This window comes from Botryllus schlosseri, chromosome 4 (genome assembly GCF_051294905.1).
Source record: "Botryllus schlosseri isolate E-star chromosome 4, Bs_hap1, whole genome shotgun sequence".
Taxonomy (NCBI): domain Eukaryota; kingdom Metazoa; phylum Chordata; class Ascidiacea; order Stolidobranchia; family Styelidae; genus Botryllus; species Botryllus schlosseri.
The window spans coordinates 7037719-7058446 of NC_137239.1; the positions used below are offsets into that span (position 1 = coordinate 7037719).

The 20728-nt window shown below is 39.6% G+C and overlaps 2 protein-coding genes and 1 non-coding gene across 3 annotated transcripts in view; 2 read left to right on the forward strand and 1 right to left on the reverse strand.

Moving 5' to 3' along the window:
* The window catches only part of LOC145437984 (uncharacterized), a gene marked incomplete at its 5' end in the record, with an annotated part of 459138 nt that overhangs the window by 78334 nt on the left and 360076 nt on the right, over positions 1 to 20728 (forward strand). The window lies entirely within an intron of this gene.
* LOC145436957 (uncharacterized) lies at positions 1386 to 15959 on the reverse strand. Its single transcript, XM_080314144.1, has 3 exons — positions 15531 to 15959; positions 9215 to 9274; positions 1386 to 1657 (listed from the first exon to the last, which is right to left on the reverse strand). The coding sequence occupies exons 1-3, from the start codon at positions 15772 to 15774 to the stop codon at positions 1641 to 1643; spliced, it is 321 nt and encodes a 106-aa protein (XP_080170270.1). The 5' UTR covers positions 15775 to 15959; the 3' UTR covers positions 1386 to 1640.
* Positions 19092 to 19173, forward strand: Trnas-cga (transfer RNA serine (anticodon CGA)). Its single transcript has one exon. It is a non-coding gene; the product is annotated as a tRNA-Ser (tRNA).

Below are 20728 nucleotides of genomic sequence, written 5' to 3' on the forward strand. Positions count from 1 at the left end.
CAAGTAGATCCGATTTTCTCTACTTCTACTTCGTGATATTTTGTGATATACTTACTTACTTTTTGCTATTTTCAGTTTGTCAAGTAGAAGTAGTTTAATCCCCCAATAGGAAAGATAGCCTGAGGAACTTCTGGGCTGTTTGCACGGAGTACCAACATTTAATATTCATAAAAGTAAAGCGCACAAATTTTGTTTCGCTTCGCGTATAGTAGTTATGAAGTGACAAATATATGTTTTCACGAAAGTATCAGTGAATATAATTTAGCTACCGGATTGCTTGGTTCTGCTCACACGGCATTGTCGCTCATATCAAATATTTCATCACAGTAAATATGGCCCACCATAACGTTTGAAACTACCGTTTTGCAATCTAGCAATTACCTATCATATCGTAATCAGGCAGCCCATTACGTGTCTTGCTAATCTGAAAAATCCTGCTTTTTTAACGTTACACCGGTTTTAGCAGATCACCTTTGAAGCTTTATGAACAAAAGACATGAAATATATTTTCCGCTTTTTAGAAGTAGTATCTGTATTTCACTTTCAATTGCGAGTATCATACTTTGAGTTTTAAATACTTTTAGTTCTTTTGTCTGCAGAACATACATGTTGAAGCATGAAAGCAAGTGTAGTAATGCCTCCATTTTCCGAAAATTAAGCTACACTAAATATAATTTTTACGATCCACAATATTTGTTATTAACGTATACTTATCGTGCAAAGTGATGAAACCGTGTCCGATACAACTTCTAAGTATTGCTCTTCGCCAAAACTTTGGGCCTTTTAATATGGGGTAGGGCGCCATGCCATAATAGTCTCTAAAACGGGGTCTTCTAGTAAACAACGGGTTAGTATCGCATTTTCATATCAATACTATAATTTGCATCCCATGATACGAAAGAATGCTTATTCTGCCGAAAATTGATACCTCCTGGGATGCATCAATACGAATCAAGCTCTCTGAACCTTCCGTATAGCTCCATTTGCAGCTTTTGGTAGTACAGCATGCGAACGAATTAAGACTGGCTTCAAAACTACTTCCTTACTTGAGTAGATTTGAAGTCAGTCAGTTCTACTTCTACTTCAAGTAGTTTTACGTGGCTTATTGAGGAAGTACTTCTACACGTACCTAAGTAGATTTTTTTCGTCACTACTTCTACTTCTACTTGAGTAGCTATATTGACTACTTTGACCACCTCTGGTGGCCAGTAACCAAGTAATTCTACTTCAATCAATTAGTGATCCTTTCATTTGGCTGCAAACAAAATACAAAGTCAGTTGTACACGACCCTGTTGCATTTATAATTTTACCGTATCAAAGGATTGCGTTTTGTAACATAGCTACTATTGGTAATGACTATCATACAAATTCTGCCTCTCGAAAACGCGATTAGTAAAATTTATTTAATTATAATGACAATTCTCAGAAAATAACGTAGCTTCGCTACAACTTGGCCTAATTCCATTTCTAATTTCGGTGAATTCATGATCACTATTCGGGAAAGCTCATGTCGAAGCATCTGCCAAACACGAATTCAACTCTCATTGCAACCCACGCGAAGAATCCAATCGGATATATCTGGACGTATCTGCAGGATGTAACTTTTGGAAAACGGTTGTAAACTTTTATGTCTTGATCTCTATTTCCTTGAAATACCTGAATAAATAAGGCGAATTAGTAAAAATAACCAGCGGCATGAATATTTTATACTATCGAAGTAGCATATGTATTAGGGATGGTGTGAACCTCTGAAAGGTTCAGGTTCGTGTGAACGCGAACCTTTTTGAAAGGTTCTGTGTGAACGCGAACGTGAACCTCGTGACGTCATATTGCTAATTCCAACCCTACATTTCAATGAAGTGATGACCTATATTAATGTGCACGATACCTAGCGACGACTCGGACCACATAATGCCACAATGCTGAAGTAAATATTGACGTTTTAAAGGTCGCCAAATGTATCAACTGAGCAATCAAATGATATAACAATCCCATAAAATCAATATCTTCCGTCGCTTTGCTAACAATTTCGACGAGGACTTGCAAGGGAATATTATATAAGCTTACGCCTTAACGACCAAGACCAGACCGGACAATGTATTCGGCTTGTGAGTATTGCTACGTTGATATTAAGCAGAGTGTAAAATGGGTTTCTATTTGCTACCGATATTACCGCATTAACAAGTTGTACAGCAGTAGCCAACACCCCAATCGCACGGATTTGATTTTTATGATACAATATTCATATGAAGTCAAGATTGACCCCGTACGCCTGTTACATTTTTTACACCAGACAACGATATCAATTTCATTGATTGGTGTGTAGTGTATTTCGCTCAAGATGTTGTGTGATTGCGGTTCAAGCTCACAGCAAAGAGTCACTAAATATTCGACCAAACTTTTGTAACAAAGCTCAAGTAAAATATTTGAGATTGTCAAGGTGGATACTCGTTTAGTGTTGATTTTTTTCTGCTGCCAGCGCCAGGCATATAGTGGACCGCAGTTTCAATGCAATAAATTTCAACCAAAGATGTTATAATGACATGAAATATTGTAATATATGAAAAAGGTTCACAGTGCGGAACCTACCAAGGTTCGTTTGTGAACGTGAACCTCTAAATTTCCGAGGTTCACACACAGAACGCGAACGTAAACCTCACGTTCACACCATCCCTAATATGTATCGACATATTCGATAACGAATATTATGATCTGCATGAAAAGATATCAAATTCAAACTATACTGTTACAGCAATGCACAGTTTAGAAGAACACGAAGCATTTTATCAGCAATGTTTGTTTGCATTAAGGCTGATGTCCGTAAACCTTTACGAAATTGTCGATGTCCAGTTATATGACATCATGCAAAATGAGACATATCGCTTGATAAAACAATACTGGCCATTGACTATGCCCTTTGTTAGCATCGAATGGTTAGGCGAAAATAGGTAGCAAAATAGATCAGATATAACAGCAGGAAATCCGTTTTGAGTTGAACATACAAGGGCGTTTCACTTCACGTCATCGACTGTCGTGTTTCGAAATGATAGCAGTTTATTCTTTTTTATGGTAAAGGATTAAGTCAGTGATTTCCAATCTCTGTACCGCGAATATTTTTAAAATTTTGATTGAAGGTATTCGTATTGTAATTCAGGCAAGCATATATGTGTCGTGAAAGCGCTCTAACTGATTGAATAGCTGACAAATAAGCATATGCGACGGGGAAATCAATTATGGCGTTGCCAATGGATATGCTAGGGTTGCCATATTTTGGAATCGGGAAAGGAGGACACTTTTACCAAATCAGAAAAGTTGGTTGATCAATACTGAAAGCAGCCGATTTTGCTACTTTTGCTGGAAAATATGTTGAGTTGACTAGAAAAAGGTTATCACTTTCGTTCGACTCCCGATTTACCCACTTTGTGCTTGAATTTAGTGGTGTTGACTCAAATTAAACGGTCATCACTTTCCATCAACTCCCGAATGAACCACTCAAACGTCCGTATTAGCTAATTTGCGTCACTTAGTCCCATTTTCAGTCTTATATGTCAATTATCCTAGCTGTAAAACCTGCAAAGTAGGACGAATTGATTGAGAGGAGGAAATTTAGGCGTCCTCAAAGGACATTTTTAAAAACCTGAAAAACGAGCACAAATCCTCATTAAGGAGGACGTATATGGTAACCCCAGGATAAGCCCAATTTCTACTGCTGCAGTGTTCGAATGACTCAAGTCATGACTTGACTCGAGTCAGACTCGAGTCAACTTTTTCGTATGACTTGACTTGACTCGAGTCACTTTGCAAAAATGACTTGACTTGACTTGACTCGGCGCTTCAGAAATGTGGATTGAATCGTGGCTCGGAGCAAAATTTACGAGTCAATTTCAATTCATCAAGTAAACGGTGTCAATTAAATCCCCCTATCATATGTATGTTCGGATTGTTCGCGATATGCCGGTGTCACTTGTGAGAGCAGCCAGTCATTCACTGATTGCACCTTTCACTGATCCTCCATTGTTACGTCACAAATTAACCGACCGCAAACGAAACGATCACATCTTACGTTGTCGTAGTAGTAGTAGATTAATCGAATACCAACGTATCTTTGTTTCTTAGGCGGCTCAATGCTTACATTGCGCAGTGCTCACATTTACCAACCCTGTTGTATAATTTAAATCGCACGAATATAGTTGATGCGTTTCTATTCTCATGGATGTGTAGATGGGTAGTGTATTGTACCATATCAATTTGTTGCAACTTTTGGACGCTACGAAACTCCGTTACAATGCAACATTGAATGCTGATTTTGGGGGGTTCCAGGACAACGAGCAGAATAAAATTTATATTTTCGCGATCAGTTCCGCGGTAGCTTTCGATTGATACCCGTTTTATCAAATTTCGCGCTCGGCAAGTCGGTCAAAACTTACCGTTCAATTGCCTTTAGCCCAATGCAAAGTGTGACGTAGACCAATTTCACTGATCTCTGAGATTTGCTTGTGTCCACCCATATCTGGCACTATAGTATGACATATTACTATAAGATATTTATCCTTTCTTAGCTGATAAGATCAGATTCAACGGTAGAGATGATATAGGGAGTGCTTTCGATAATTTAGGGCAAGTTATGAATGATAGTGCATCTTCGGGACTGTTTTTAGTCACTTTGGTGTATGCTGGTTTTTCTTGAACCCCATCAGGATTAATGTCGGTATAGTTGAAATATATTGGAATCGACAAATGTACCACGCACAAAAAATTTCTTTCGTGAGGAGCACACAATTGCGATTCCGACTCAGATTGCAAAGGGCTATACTATATTAAAATGGAAAAGTGAAGTCGTCATGAATCGCGCGGAGCACGAAGAAAATTTCAAGATTAATTGAAATCTCTCGAAAATTCGGGAGTGAATTTGTAATTTCAATTTGCATACGACGGCCGCCAATATATACTAATTGGATTGTGTGTCGACGGCCGCAAAAATCCCCCCCTACGGCCGCATGCGCCGGTACGACACGAGGTTGCCCACCCCTGATCAAATGGAACTAATAACAATTGGACCACTCAAATATGCAGCAAAACATTAATTACTTCCCTAAAGTCTACCGGTGAAATTGATCACATGGGCTGAGAAAAGATAAATATTTGATAGTAATATGCGAAACTGTACTTATATTAATGACGAGATTTACTTACTAATATGAAAAAATTCGCGCCACCCGCGACTAGAACACGAGTCCCTGAAGCTATTCATACCATGCCTACTCACGATTTCGGTGCCCATAGTAAGCCGATATGAGTAAATAGATTAATCCGGAGTTCACCGGCAATGGACATGAATTATTTAGTGTGGATATTAGGTCCTCAGTTAGTTCATTATAACTATGCGCTGGAATGCGGCCGTAGGCTACATAAGCAATGAAAATGCGGTCGCGAATAGTAAAAAGTTTGGCCTACCCTGGTTTAGTATAGCTGAAGAGTGTTGTCAGGCATCGTGCGCTGGTCATAGTTGAAAAAAGCATGAAAGTGGTGATCATGATTTTTTGTTGCATTTGTATTTATTCAATAAAATATGATTTCTTTTGTGGTCACTATGCCCGTCGTCCATGTTATAGAGCGCAGCAGCGTTGTACTAACGTATGATATCAAAATGTGGTTGATCTCGATATTGAAGTCATGCGGCCCGCGGCCTCTAATTATTTTTTAAAGTGGTCCGTGACACGTTTTGAGTTGGCGACCCCTGCTTTAAATCCTATGATTTTGTTTGTCGCGTCAATGAAATTCATTAGAATATCCGTCTCTCAGAGATAGGCTACAACATCGCTCATAGTCAAAATCGGTTTTCTCAAGATTTAGGAAGATGGATGAATAAATTGAAACATTTGTGAGACCTCTGCAGATTAAAACTATAGATTTCACGAATATCGTTTGCTTTAAGGCCCTAATCCTTCGTATATCCACGAATAAATCCGACTTTAAGTCCACTCAAAAGAGAATCAACAGGGATGTGAAATTTTGTAGTCCTAGACATATATATCGACCGATCCCGGATTGAATGTTGCATAACAGCTTTGGTTCATTGATAATAATTTATATGTAGCTTTAATTCTGAATAATTCAGTCAAACACCTGAAAAAACGAATACGATTATTACATGTTATGCTGCTTGGTTCCTTTGAAGTCGTAGTTGTATCTTTGACTGACTGCATGACATCGTTCGTCAATGGAATATCTGCGTTACATGGAAATTCATAGTCTCTGTGTACTCTAAGTATATCGGGAAGGTTCAAATATATGACAATTGGCATCCTTTATGGCAGCATTGCGGGGACATTGTATACTGGTGTATATAATTATTAAAACAAAGGAATCACAAAAATTTTTAACCTCAAGTAGTTTTGTATTAGTTTCAATCATTCATTAAAACCTCCGTAATAGATGACTTTGAATATTTAGGCCTACATTTAAAAATAAAAATTCCAAATCTAATATTCCAAATTTCGAAATCACTGTGCTCCGATTGAGGCAAACCCGCTTCGACCACATGAGGGGTGATTGACGTAACTTTGAAAATACCAGAAGATTGTGACTAATAAGAGCAGGACTCTGTCAGTATGCTATATATTGGGTGTTTGTGCGTGTTCTTCAGTGCAGGATAAGTATCTCGAAAAGTCATGAATTGATGGCTAGCCGAATTGTATGTACGAAAATGCGATTAGTTAAAATACGCGTGCATGATGGAATGACTGCATCAATCTAGCTAGAGAAATCGAAAGGGAACAAGTAACGATGTAGAAGTTAAGTAACGGAGCGATTTAATTCCGGATCATGCCAAGTATTTAACTATAATTTGTACACGATGTTAAAATCAAATATAATGTGCCTACAAACAGGGCTGTGGAGTCGGTAAATTTTACCACCGACTCCGGCTCCGACTCCGACTCCACACATTTTCAATATACCGACTCCGACTCCGACTCCGACTCCCGAGTCTTTAAACGTACCGACTCCGACTCCGACTCCGACTCCTGGGTCTTTAAACGTACCGACTCCGACTCCCGACTCCGACTCCGACTCCAGCATTATTACCAATTTACCTCGAAAATTATATGCCACATTGTCGGTTGAATGACTATCATACAACCATTAAACATATGCAAACATATGATTAACTGTGGCATGCTGAATTGTTTCATTGTGGCACAGCTCGAATTATCCACTATGCAATTAACATGAAATAAAGATTTGCTAAATATCCTTCCTTATTCAAGTTTTTATAACATGGACTCTCTAATATCCTGAAATGTATGAATCATTCAAATATGGCAGATATCCAATCCTGTATAATAAAAATGTAGGTAAAAAATCCAAGTGTAGGTCTTGTGTATGACTCAGCAACTGATAAAGAAATTGAACTTGCTAATTTTGTCATTACACACTATCCTGATTACAAGCGCAAACACTCTTACTACTAGTAATAGACATTGGTCATAAATGGAATTTAGTTAAGTAGTCAAAGACCATAGCCTATGTCTATTCTACATGTACTTAATCAAGTATTCAAGGATTAGGACTTGCAGTCTTTCTTAATCATTTGTTCGACCCAAACAGCTAAGCTACACTACAAATATTTTTAATTTTGTCAAATGGGAAGCATCGTTTGGTCATATTTACATATTTTTACAATTTTACAAAACCAGCCGATGCATTTTGTCTGTCACAGTATCATGTTATAATTCCAAAAAATGCATCAATTTTGACTGCATCGCGAAAACGCATCTTGCGATTTTCTTCCCCTCTGCAACTGAGTTGTAATTTGCAAGTAATGTCTTTTATCTATATCAGGGGTGGGCAACTTTTTCGGCGAAAGGGACACCATAGATTTACGAGCCATTGCGCGGGCAACGGGATTGTTGATAACCTTTTTTTAGTCGTCGATGGGAGCGAACCGAATTATGAAACATTACAAACAAGACTTATATTACTACGCTCTAAAATTGATAACATTATGTCATCCAACTGTGCAGTGCGTAATCAGGCCCAGGTCGCGCGAAGCGCGAAATTTTTTTGCAAGATAACGACTGAATTAGGCTATAGCTATATCAATAGATATGTCGCTAACATACATTGGGGGTCGCATCTGTATACCACTGGGCTCATTTAGCAAGGACAGGATTATTCGAAGTTTAGACATAGCAAAATCGACGGTATTAGTGAACATGCCTCTATCATTTTTTGCAAATGTTTTGTCGACGATCTCGCTGCGAGTGCACAAGCGAAGCCGTATCTCCTAATTGCGAATATAGTTAGACTCAATTCTGTGAAGAATATGTATTTATAATTTTCAAAAGGGGGCTAAAATACTGAATGCAAGAAATCTAGTGACAATGAATCATACGAAGTTCCGAGAAAAATTTCAAGTCAAATAAATCTGCTATGAAATATTCTACTTCATGGTCATATACGAAGATCTGGGATAAATGTGGCTGACCCCTGGATACGTCAATGCCTCAGAACTGTTGTTTTAGTCATCATCAAATTTCTCGGTCATGCTAACCAAATTTTCGTTGGCCTTGCAATTGTACCTGATGTCATAAATAATTTCGAGAATTACCTCGCAGGCCACACCTAACCTTCTCGTGTGCCAAATTTGGCCTGCGTGCCACGGGCTGGCCGCACCTGATCTGTATGGTTAATAATAACAGTGATTGGTGGTACATAAAAATTATATTGAAAATTCTTTGAAAGCAAATGTTTTCATGATAGAGAAGTTGGAGTCGGAGTCGAAATCATAGTCATTCTCACAAACTCCGACTCCGACTCCAGTCAGTATTTTCCCACCGACTCCGACTCCGACTCCGACTCCAGCTATTACAGTTTTCACGACTCCGACTCCGACTCCGACTCCATCAAGCGAAAATTACCCCGACTCCGACTCCGACTCCACCGACTCCGACTCCGACTCCACAGCCCTGCCTACAAACGACCAGAACAAAACAAAAACAAACATCCGAGCCAATGGATAAATGCGGTGGAAACTTGAAACAATAAATTACTGACGGTAACTAATACATCACGTTTTCATAACTGAACCAGTGATTATTTTCTGAGGCTAAATGTGACATATTCCTCACTAAATATTTTCCTCTTTATATCGCTACGTCAAAATTGTGAATAAAAATCCAATGTAAAATATATTTTCAGTAACAATCTTACTCAGTGAAGCTGCGAACATTCTCTTGAATTCAGCAAACGAAAGCTTCAATTCGTCCAACTCTGAAATTACGTGTTAACACATTTATGTAATTGTATACTTGAATGTCTTCATGAGATTTTACCACAAATAACAAACCGCGTTGAGTCGTAAATAGCCTAACTGGTACTTATAATTTATTTTCACTACCCTATGCCTATCGTACAAACATAGATTCGAACTCACTCTGGACCGTTACTGCCACATACCAAATTCTCAGATGGAATGAGCGTACATTATTTCGCTAATCCCCTTAAATTAAAATATTATGGTTTTGTGTCGCTGTAGTTTTTTTTCTTCTTTTAATATAGGTACCCCTCTCCCAAGCACAAATGTAAAAAAATAAGCATATTTTCGCAAATATTAGAATTTTGTATATTCTCGGTGTCGCTTGAGGCCATCGCAGGACGTTTGGGTGCTTTAATCTAGGAGTGCACAATCTGTGCCAGACTTATCGGCAATGACATTTCTTCTCGTACCAGGATACATCAAGACATATCAGTGACGTGCGGTCCGATGAGGCAGGTGAGGCAGTGCCTCACCTGTCGTCTGGATGAGTAAGTGAAAATTGTGAAACCCCTCCATGAGTCGATGATTATATTGATGTTACACATCGATGTTCATAAATAATTAAATTGGAACATTTTTTTCACCAAACATCATCATTTTGCATCATTATTATTCAAAAATACAGCGCGAAAGGAGAGGTGAGGCACGGGCGGGTCGTGCCTCACCTGCAACAATGCAATTCATCATAAATAGCTCGGAATTCTTAATAACTAGAATCAATGAAATGCTATAGTCACACTGATTCCGAAAATCTAAATATTAACAGTGTCAGAGCACTAGAACCCCCAAAAATCGCCAAGGAAGGTGACCTTCGCCTTTATTACAGACAATGCCATCGTAGAGAAACAATGGCTAGGTGAGGCACAAACGAATCTTCTTCATGCACTATTCGCTAACAATTGGACAATCGAAACCGAGTGAAACGCGCTACCGATCTCGGAATCCAACAGTCTTGTAGGAATTATATAAGATTGAAGCGACGGCCAATGCGTAATGTAGCTGTTATGTATTTTGCACCCATTGCTACGTTAAATTGTGGTACGTGATAGCTATTTGCATAGGCTGCATTGTCGTTGTTTGTGTCCTTTATGCTGTGTTCGACTGCAATCCCTTTAACCGTTAATTGCGGTATGTGTTTGTGATAGCCATACTTACAAAGCCAGCGTTGTTGTTTGTGGTAGTGGTGCCAATCCTAAACACTAGATCTAGTGTATTTTGACTTGACCTAATGCATTTTCTTTCGAAATTCAGCAAATCTAGTGTTTTTTTACTGAATAAAATTTGTAACTGAGGATGCTTTTTTCATGTTCTTCGAATAATTTATACCGGAAGGCCTACTTGAAAAGATAGTAATTATTATTTGTCTAAACATGCCCATTTGGCACAATAGCGACCAGTCCTACATGTATTATAGAATGTGAAATTCAACGGCTACCAGTGTGCAAAGAAAATGCTCTCTATACCCGCTGCCGTTGTTATTCACATTTCAAGTCTCTTGACGTGCGTGTTGTTCTTTTGTATGTGAAGGGGGGGGGGGGACGACGTGCCTCACCAACCATGAACCTCACCGCACGTCACTGAGACATATTAATATGTAGACGCGACTCCGCCGCCAGATACGATAACCGGTGCCGCAGCAATGTTCCAAAATCAATGCCGTATGTTGGGCGAAAATATTAATATGTCCAAGCACAGAGTAAGCCTGTTCTTGCGATATCTGAAACTCGCGGTACAAAGACGACTCGTGGAAGAAAATATTGCAATATGAAATTCGAATTGAAGACGCCTGACGAATGGAGTTCGAACTATATCTTGGTCTGGTACGTGAAAACCCTTGTGTGGGAATGGAAAAATGCACTCGACATCCAAAATGAATACGCCCAAAATATTGACCAACGCATCAATGATATAAGAAGTAAAATATACCGAAAAATTTAAGTGAGCCCAATGAACGCACCGATAAAACGAGATAAATTGTATCGTATTTATAGTCCCACAAAACCCGACCAATCCACCCACAACATATCCCAACCACTCTAACCTCCCATCCAATCCCACTCTACCCCACCCCCTAAACCCTTCCCCAGCCCATCTACCCCCCCCCCACCTCCCAAACCCCACCACCACTCCGCACCGAATACCCAGCACCCAACCCAATCCACAAACGCAAACGAGCGCCAGATACCGGCGGCTCCTACTACGACCACGACTACAAATTTACATCGACTACAGCGAGATGAGATGAACCGAGCGGCTACGACCTCGACTACAAATCCAAATTCGGCGACGGCTGAGACGAGATGACCCGATGAAAGGGAAAGATTTTCTTTATGAAATTATTGATATTTTATGTACATACTTGAATAAAAATCACTCAAAAGGTATGAGCAAGCAATGCCAGCAAAAATCATTATCTGAGCTCACGAAACAACAACAGTCTTCACCAAAGCAAATATTTCTGATGTGGGTGCGATCAGGCTTGTTGACCCCAAGGTCGTATCGATCATTCCTATCCAATAGCGAATACTTCGGATGTGTATTTTATCCTTTAGCATTATCATTGTTGCTGTCTATGTACTGTATTACGCTTGGATGAAAATTAACATTCACTCTCTGTCTCTCTAGTGGTGTTGGGGTGTCTTTGCAAAATATGTTGATAGAAATTGTAGCTCGTGTAACATTGACACCGATAGATATCTGTTTCACCAATATTTTTTTTAGCTACATTTCCTACCTGACTGAGTCCTTGAATGAATCAATATTTTATGTAATTACAATATGATCATATGCAGGGCCGTAACAGCACTTCGTCAGCCTCCCTAAAACGTTGGTCTTGGGCCCCCAATAGGGTGATAAAAGTAACTTCTAGGGGACTTTACCCCCAGACCCCCTCAGGCTACACGTTGTTTACCGCTATTTATCATCTAAATCGGGTTCCGTCTAGCCAGCTTTTCTAGCCTATTCGCGCGAAAATTTTCTATAATTCATGATTGGTTCTGTCAAGATAGTCGGGAATCGTATATATATTGCTATCAATTTTTATCCTCTCTCTTCCCTCGTAATCAGATTTACTGGTTGAGCCGAATGAGGTGTGTTTGAAAAGGTAGGGCCACTCGAAAACACTTGGGTCTAGGGCTCCCATTGGGTGATAAACCGACCCCCAATCACGTTGTTTGCTCCTGCCACGAAATTATTAGTACTGTCTAGTGAGCCAGCGCGAAGTGCGAAAATTTTCGATAATTCAAAATAAAATAGGTCAATAAGATCGGGAATTGCATATATATTGCTATCAATTTCTTGTCCTCTCTGGTCACGTTATCAGATTTACTGGTAGAGCCAAGTGAGGTGTCTTGGAAACTGTAGGGCTCGTAAATAATATTTAAACTTTTTTCGGACGGGCGGACCCGTTGGAATGACTTCGGTACAAGATGTTATTTCGTGACCTCCTGTCTGCTATATCAAAAATATAGAATCGCCCAAACGTTCTAAACCAGGGGCGGGCAACTTCTCCAGTCGGCGGGCCGGATATAGGAAAATTAAATACTTGGCGGGCCGGATTGCTGAATCGAAACATTATTCGCCCATTTATCCACATACACAAGGAATAAATCGTATTTAATGAATGTATTTTAATAGTGACGAAGACAATGTGGATTTGAGAACAGCATTGTCATACAGGCACCACCATGTTTGCTTCACTCTGATCGATCAACACGGTACAATCCCTAATTAAGATTTGAAGGCGTTCGATAAGCCCGGTACCACAAATTCACCAAGATATCTCTTCATTAGAGTTTAGTACAGGGATGGCCAACCTTTTTGCCATTCACGGCCGCATTTCGACTACTCATGTAGCCTACGGCCGCATTCCAGGCATAGTCGTAATGAACTATCTGGACGCCAAATACACATGCTAAAGTGTCCATGTCCTTTTCCGATGAACTCTGGACTTATCTATTTAATCACATAGGCTTACTATATGCACCGACTTCGCTAGTGGTCACTGGTGACTGGTCAATGTGGTCATGTTATGGGCCGTACATAATCGCGCGAAGCGCGAAAATATTTTCTGATTCACCTATGAATTTCGTCATAAATAATAATATTTTTCCTATTATTTCTCATCCTATGTCATCAGATTCAACTGTATTTTTGACTTTTCGAAAATTTAGGACAAGATCTAAATAATGATGCATCTTCGGGTGGGCCAATTATAATAACTCACTTGGTTGCATCCTGTTATTTCTTGACCTACCATCAAGATTGTCCGTAAAGTGAGGGGTACAAGACTCCGAGTTGGTACTTCTATATGAGGCGCATCATTTTCCTCTGCTGTTCACGTCTGTAATGTGGGGCTATGATTGCAAAGGGCGCCACTATATTAAAATCGATAAACGAAGTCACATTAAATCGCGCGCAGTACGAAGAAATTTTCAAGATTAATTAGGATCTCTCAAAAAATCGAGACTCAATTTGTAAATTCAAATTGCATGTCGACGGCCGCCAACACATACGGTACTAATTGAATTACTTGTCCACGGCCGCACAAATTTCCCTTCTACGGCCGCAGCTTGGCCACCCAGGTTTAGTAGGTGATGAGATATAGCGTGGTTGTTCAACTGCATGTGTGGCCTATTTTATCCCGATATTGAATTCATGCGGCCCGCGGCCTCTACGAAATTTCAAAGTGGCCCGCGACCCGTTTCGAGTTGGCGACCCCTGGCATAAGTGATGTCTTACAAAAGCCTAAAAGTGTGCCGTGCTACAAGTCGAAGGTTACGGAATCAAAAATATGAAATATCGGCCTAGTGTAAATGACCATTGTAGTCGACAAACACAATGATTACCACAAATGACATTCGGGTTGAGTACATCGTAAATGCCGATAATGCAAGTCTTCTCGCTTCGACTAACTTACGAGTAAGCACCACCCTCGCTCACTGCGCAGTGCGCATACATGTGTATATTAACTAGGGCCATTTAAAGTCATTAAAGTCATATTCTTTTCTATGCATCAGCAAGTCGTGGAATCAATTTTAACGCAAAAACGGCATCCCTATGAGGTATATTAAAAAAGTTATATAGTCATACAAAGTCATATTTCGTCAACCCACATCAGCGTCTGTGGAGCGCTTTTTTCCTTAGTAAAGTCATTTTTACGTCCAAATCGTAACTACAAAGACTCTAACATTCCACACTACATGAAACGGTACTACAACAGTGGTTTAAAATATATAAATTGATATGTATAGTACTTTTGTGTTGCGCATGTTTTACTCTTTAGTTCCATGAGTGACGTTGTTCACATGTAAAAATACACGATTTTCATATAAAGTTATATTTTCCCAAAAATAAAGTCATATTATTGATTTTTTAAGGTCATAGAAAAATGGCCCTAATAATAACATACAGTCACTACAATTTGACGTTTACGCAAGTAGTAGGGAATCTCTGAATACTAGGGCCGCGGGCCACATTATCATGTAAGACAGAAAACTGTCCGCGGGCCGGACAAAATCCCTTCGCGGGCCGTATGTTGCCCACCCCTGTTCTAAACTAAAAGACGCACACGATTTCAAATTGGTATTTCTTCACTGGCATATAATTCTTCCCTGCGGGATAGTATTTGTCTCGTGAGGTTCAGATTGACAAGACAGTAACATTCGGCGCCAGTCATTTAGTCGCCCATGGTCAGTTATACCTATATATATTTTGTATACATAACGAAGTTTTCGGTAAGCGTAAGGGCAGTCCTTTTCGGTCAAGGATTTCTCGCTTCCGATCGTTTTGGCACACTTTTTGGAGTAGCATGTTACATGGTCTAAAACTTTATATGTCTTCATGCGTCGAGGCGCGGTAATGGCCAACGCCGATATGCCTGCTTCTATAAATCTTGCGTATTTTATCTTGGTGGAAGAGTACCCAATAAATAAGATATTTGGAAACTTGAAATCGTTTCAAAAAATACTCTATAATTTACGCTAATTCACGAAATAATTTTGAACCTCCTTTGAGCTCGAGCTCCCCCAATTGGGGGTTTAGGTTGCGGCAGTTACGGTCCTGATCATATGTAACATGCCCGGGTCAGTAAATTTTTGGTTAATGGGCATGAGCTCGAAATTAGAACGAGTTTTTTGCTGTTGTTGTTGTTTTGGTTTCTTCAGTTTAGTTTAATTTAGTTAATTAGTTTGTTGATTACCATGATCATACCTGTTTTTAAACTTTGAAATTGCATTTTCAATTCTTCATACTCTGTTTTTGCTGCATCGTTATCGGGTAAGGATGTCTTTACACAAGTAAGAGGATATTCATTCCTGTGTAACGGTAACCAAGGGGCCGGGACGCATTTAGCTAGCTGGCAGCCTGGACGTGCTTTGCATAGTATTTCTTCCGATATAGCAGCCAACATCATCGATAATAAGCATGACACCTGGATAACACGGGTGATCTTCATTTCATCGAAACACGCTCACCGAAGAACGTTGTGAAGTGCAGTAGTCTACTAATAGTGCAACTACAATTGAAATCGTAATGTTATATGGGTTATGTACCAAGTGAAATACAAGCTAATTTAGTCACGTAATAATTATTAAATACATATACTTAACAGGTTACGGAAGAGATCAGTCACAGAGACTGGGATCTGTCAATCAGCGGCCACATTCAGTCTCGAAACAAATTCCGCGGGCGTCATCATACGAATTAAGTGTACAAATCGTTTTACATACGTGCATGCATTACAATAACCTGGAACAGAATCGTCAAACATCAGTAGTTTCCTCAACCATGCTTCTCATCAAAGCTTCACCCGGCCTTCCATCCTTTCTCCTGTGCAATTCTGGATGCTTCTATGGCATTTCACATTTTTAATCGGCATATCATTATTCTATACCACATCGATACAGTTCGGTCTGTAAATTACATCTCCACAGATTATAGCGAGAAAATATTTAAGAATTTTGTCGGTTGTTAGGCCTAATCAATCAATAGCCTTACTCATCGCCTCTATGAAGACTTCAGTAATACCATCAGAAAATACCATTACCTACGCTGCGAAATGGGCATAAATCGGTACTATACGCGTGCTTTCGATGCTATCCAAAGCGATTTTGTTTCATAAAATGTTCTAAAATGCCCTTCAGGCAATTTGCGGTAGCTCTGTAAACTCGAACAATCCGTCTGTTTTACCGGACATTCAACAACTGCCGAAAACAGGTGTTCGTAATACCACGGTAATACAACAACAATTACATGGCCATTGTCGGAGTCGTTGCTGCGTCCTCCTGAAACATTTCACACTTGCTTTACGACGTATCTAACAAATTATAACGCAGATCCAACTGCGACGAAGATTTTTGCTATTGTTCAAATAAACTACAACTACATATCGCTACAAAGTAATTAAGGTGGACAATGGAGTCAGTTTCGGTACTTAAGTAGAAGTTGGCGTGACTCCTTGAATATATAAGTCCCGTATTCCAAGTTATATCAGGACTAGTTCAATTGCAAATATAAAATTAGGGTCTGAAAATGCTCAAAGAACTTGTTTTAAAATTGAGAAGGTCGAGCAATTGCATTACGGAACTATTTGTAGTCACCGTGATACCGAGGCTATTCTGGCCGATTGGTGTGACAATTCCAGTCACAAAATTAATGAAAACTTACCCAAAAATAACGCTCTACATTACAAAATCAAATGGATAAACTGTAGGTAGTTTTGTCCTAAAGTAGAAGACAAGTAGAAGTGCAAGTACTCCAAAAACATAATCACCCGAGTAACGAAAATTGAGTATAGGCCACATAAAGTAGAATTGCTGTGTCACTAACCATCCTGGACAATGGAAGTCAATATATTGTGTTGATTCGGTGGACGGATTTGCGTCCAGTAAATAAGTTACACATCCTATCGCGAGTTTGAAAATTAGACACCTGATTACCAGTATCGGAATCAGGCATGCCTCTATTAAAAGGCATCCTGCATCCATCGGCGAGTGAAACTGTATCATGCCATATTGATAAAAGGATAAGACCGACATTATGTTATATCATGCATACACATCAGGCATAATACAACTTTCTTCATTTTAATATGGAATAATGAGAAGATTATCTATCAGAGAAGAATATTCAGATTTTAGCACTGGAAATATCCGCTGTCAGCGTGGACAAATTTCAGAGCGCTTGAGTAGCATAATTGACGCGTGGTAGAATGGCGGCAGAACACAATAGTAAAATATAACGCAAGACGTCTTTTTAGGAGCAGGGGTTACCATGATAAAGAAACATTGCTTTGCATGATTTACAAAAGAGATATATCGGAAAACGATTACCAACTCACTGGAACCTTTTTTTTGTATAATCTCATTCAACATAAAGCCACCGTCATGGCAATGACTAATGTTGTAGAGACTCTTGCATGTAAAAGAGCACTCAAACGTCCTGCGATTGCCACAAGCGACACCGAGGATAAATTAAATTCTAATAATTGCTGTGCTTGGGAAAGGGGTACCCATATTGAAAGAAGACAAGAAAACAACAGTGATACAAAATAAAGCGAAGCGCGTTGGATATTTTCAAATTGAATAAACATGTCCCATATTATCTTAATTTAAGGCGATATGTCGTAATAAGGCGATTATAAGTACAAGCTAGGCTATTTACGACTCAACACGGTTTGTTATTTGTGGTAAAATCTCATGATGACCTTCAAATATACAATTGCATCAATATGTTAACACGTAATTTCAGAGTTGGACGAATTGAAGCTTTCGTTTGCGGAATTGAAGAGAATGCTCGCAGCACCACTGAGTAAGATTGTTACCGCAAATATATTTTACATTGGATTTTTATTCACAATTTTGACGTAGCGTTATTTTGAGGAAGATAGTTAGTGAAACATTAGCACTGGAAATATACGTTGTCAGCGTGGACAAATTTCAGAGCGCTTGAGGTACAAATTGACGCATGGTAGAATGGCGGCAGAAAACAACAGTGAAATATAACGCAAGGCGTCTTGTTAGGAGCAGGGGTTACCATGATGAAGAAACATTGCTTTGCATTATTTACAAAAGAGATATATCGGAAAAAACCAATTCACAGAAACATTTTTTTGTGTAATCTTATTCAACATAAAGCCACTGTCATGGCAATGACTAATGTTGTAGAGACTCTTGGATGTGAAAATTTCAATATATAATTGTAAATAAATTCATATTGAGATAAATACGAATATTTTCAGTTGACACTCGTCAGGGATAATCGTCAGCAACTATCGTAATGAATCGAAAGGAGCTTAGTATTGTTTGTTGTTTGTGGTATTCATGGTGTTTGTCGACTACTATGGTCATTTACATCAGGCCAATTTTCTTTACTTTTATTTCGACTTGTAGCACGGCCTACCTCTAGGCTTTTTGTAAGACACTGGTTACGCGGATTAGATGTCGAGGTGGAGCATAGATAAACTTCCAACACTTAGGTAGAAATTCTGGAGTCGACCTCGATCGGACTCGAACCCGCATCCCATTGATGTTGTAGCTGTGATGATGCACCATGTGTAGTATAGGCTACGTCTAAAGTAGTGTCCCATCAAGAAGCCAGTTAGATCAGATGTACGTTACAGCAATCTCCATACAGCATATAGACATGGCTTGCGTATGCTGCTTTAGTCCAAAGATTGCAAAGTATTCGTAGCTCTGCTACAATTGCATTGTCCTGAATACGCCAGCAGATGTGGGAAGCAAATTATTTGACGTGGTAATGCCTACCACCGCAGCTGCGATGGCCGAGTGGTTAAGGCGTTGGACTCGAAATCCAATGGGATATACCCGCGCAGGTTCGAATCCTGCTCGCAGCGGACGATCTTTACATTTGAAACACATTTTCAAAAACTGATAGAACGTACGATTTTTCGGAGACCAAGCGACAGTAGGGTCGCTGTCCGTGTGCTGATCATCCAATGATGCGATTTGCGGCGAGTGGTTCTTAAAGGTTACTAATCCGCGGAAACTTACACTAATCTGCTAGCCTTCTCGGAACCACATTTTGGTTAAGTCATAAACAAAAAAAAATCTACCACAATACAACTTTAACTATATCGATACAACATATTACTCATTTTCAGTATAATATCAGAATAATGGATTCTAATGACAGGGAGGCATGAATATAGCGGTAAATATCGTCAGTACAAAGTTAAATTTCGAACATTTTGTATGAAGTGGAAATTCCTCCTTCCTAAGGGTATTGAACTACTAAGAAGTTCAGTTGAGCCAAATGGTGGCCAAACAGATAGTGTCGAAATTCACACACGTTTTTGTTTCTTTCTTCTTCTCATACACGCTAGTTGCTATAGCCATTGTTTTGAAGTTGGCCAGTTACGAACGCTTCGGATAAAGTTACTGGAAGTTTCAGCACGAGTTAAAGTCATTCTGAGTTCTAATACTTTATTTTTCGTGCCACCTTCACATTCTTTCACGCCCTCCAGTTTCAGAACCACTGATGTAGCGGGATCGCACGTGTCCGAATTCCCGTAAATAGTCGTGGTTTTGACGCGACACTCCAATCCTAATTAGTGTCGATTTCCCGAACGTCGAGCCTTGTCTGCTCAACTAAATCTCGTTTAATTTCGACTCTGCAAACTTTGCTGATCGGTCTTGCATTCCCCTACAATCGAGCAACTCAAATCGAATAATAATGTTAACTTAGGGAGGGCTTTCAGAATACTAAGATGTTTCACGGGCGCTTCGCAATGGTGCTAGCCCGTCCGATGTTCGATAGAATACATATTGAGAACGAGAAGAGATTGACGAGGAGGGTATATAGCGCAAGGGAATGGACAAGTAAAGCATTCACCAAACAACCAAATCGACTAACTAAAATCGGACAATCACAACGATTAGAGAAACGAAACAGAAATAAAGGACAGCAGTTGAATTGCAAGCTTATCCGCTGTAAACATTAGTCGGCGACTCAACAAAAATTGATAAAAAATAACGTGCGCACTACGCAATAACCGACAGTCGCCGTTGTCGTTGCCTGAGGAACAGAGATGAGTGGATATCGATTTCTGAGAATCCGAATCCGTCCGACAGCTCGGGTCTCTGAGGAACCATCCATCCGAAACCGAACAACCTCAACTAAAAATCCACGCGAATCCGACTAATGCCGTCCACAATCCGAAAACTCCGAATCGAATAACTACATTCCGAAGAATCCTAATTGTAGATCTGAGCAGAGTAGTCTTTACAAAAGCTAAACTTGGACATAGCTATTTATATTTGCTTGGACCTTTGATAGAACAACTTTAGAGTGCTACCAGTGCTACCAGTGTTTCTGCTGCCCGTGTTTGGTTGTCGAGAGGACGATTTTCTCTTATGACTTGGAATCAAAAGTCACGTCTGGTCAGGAGT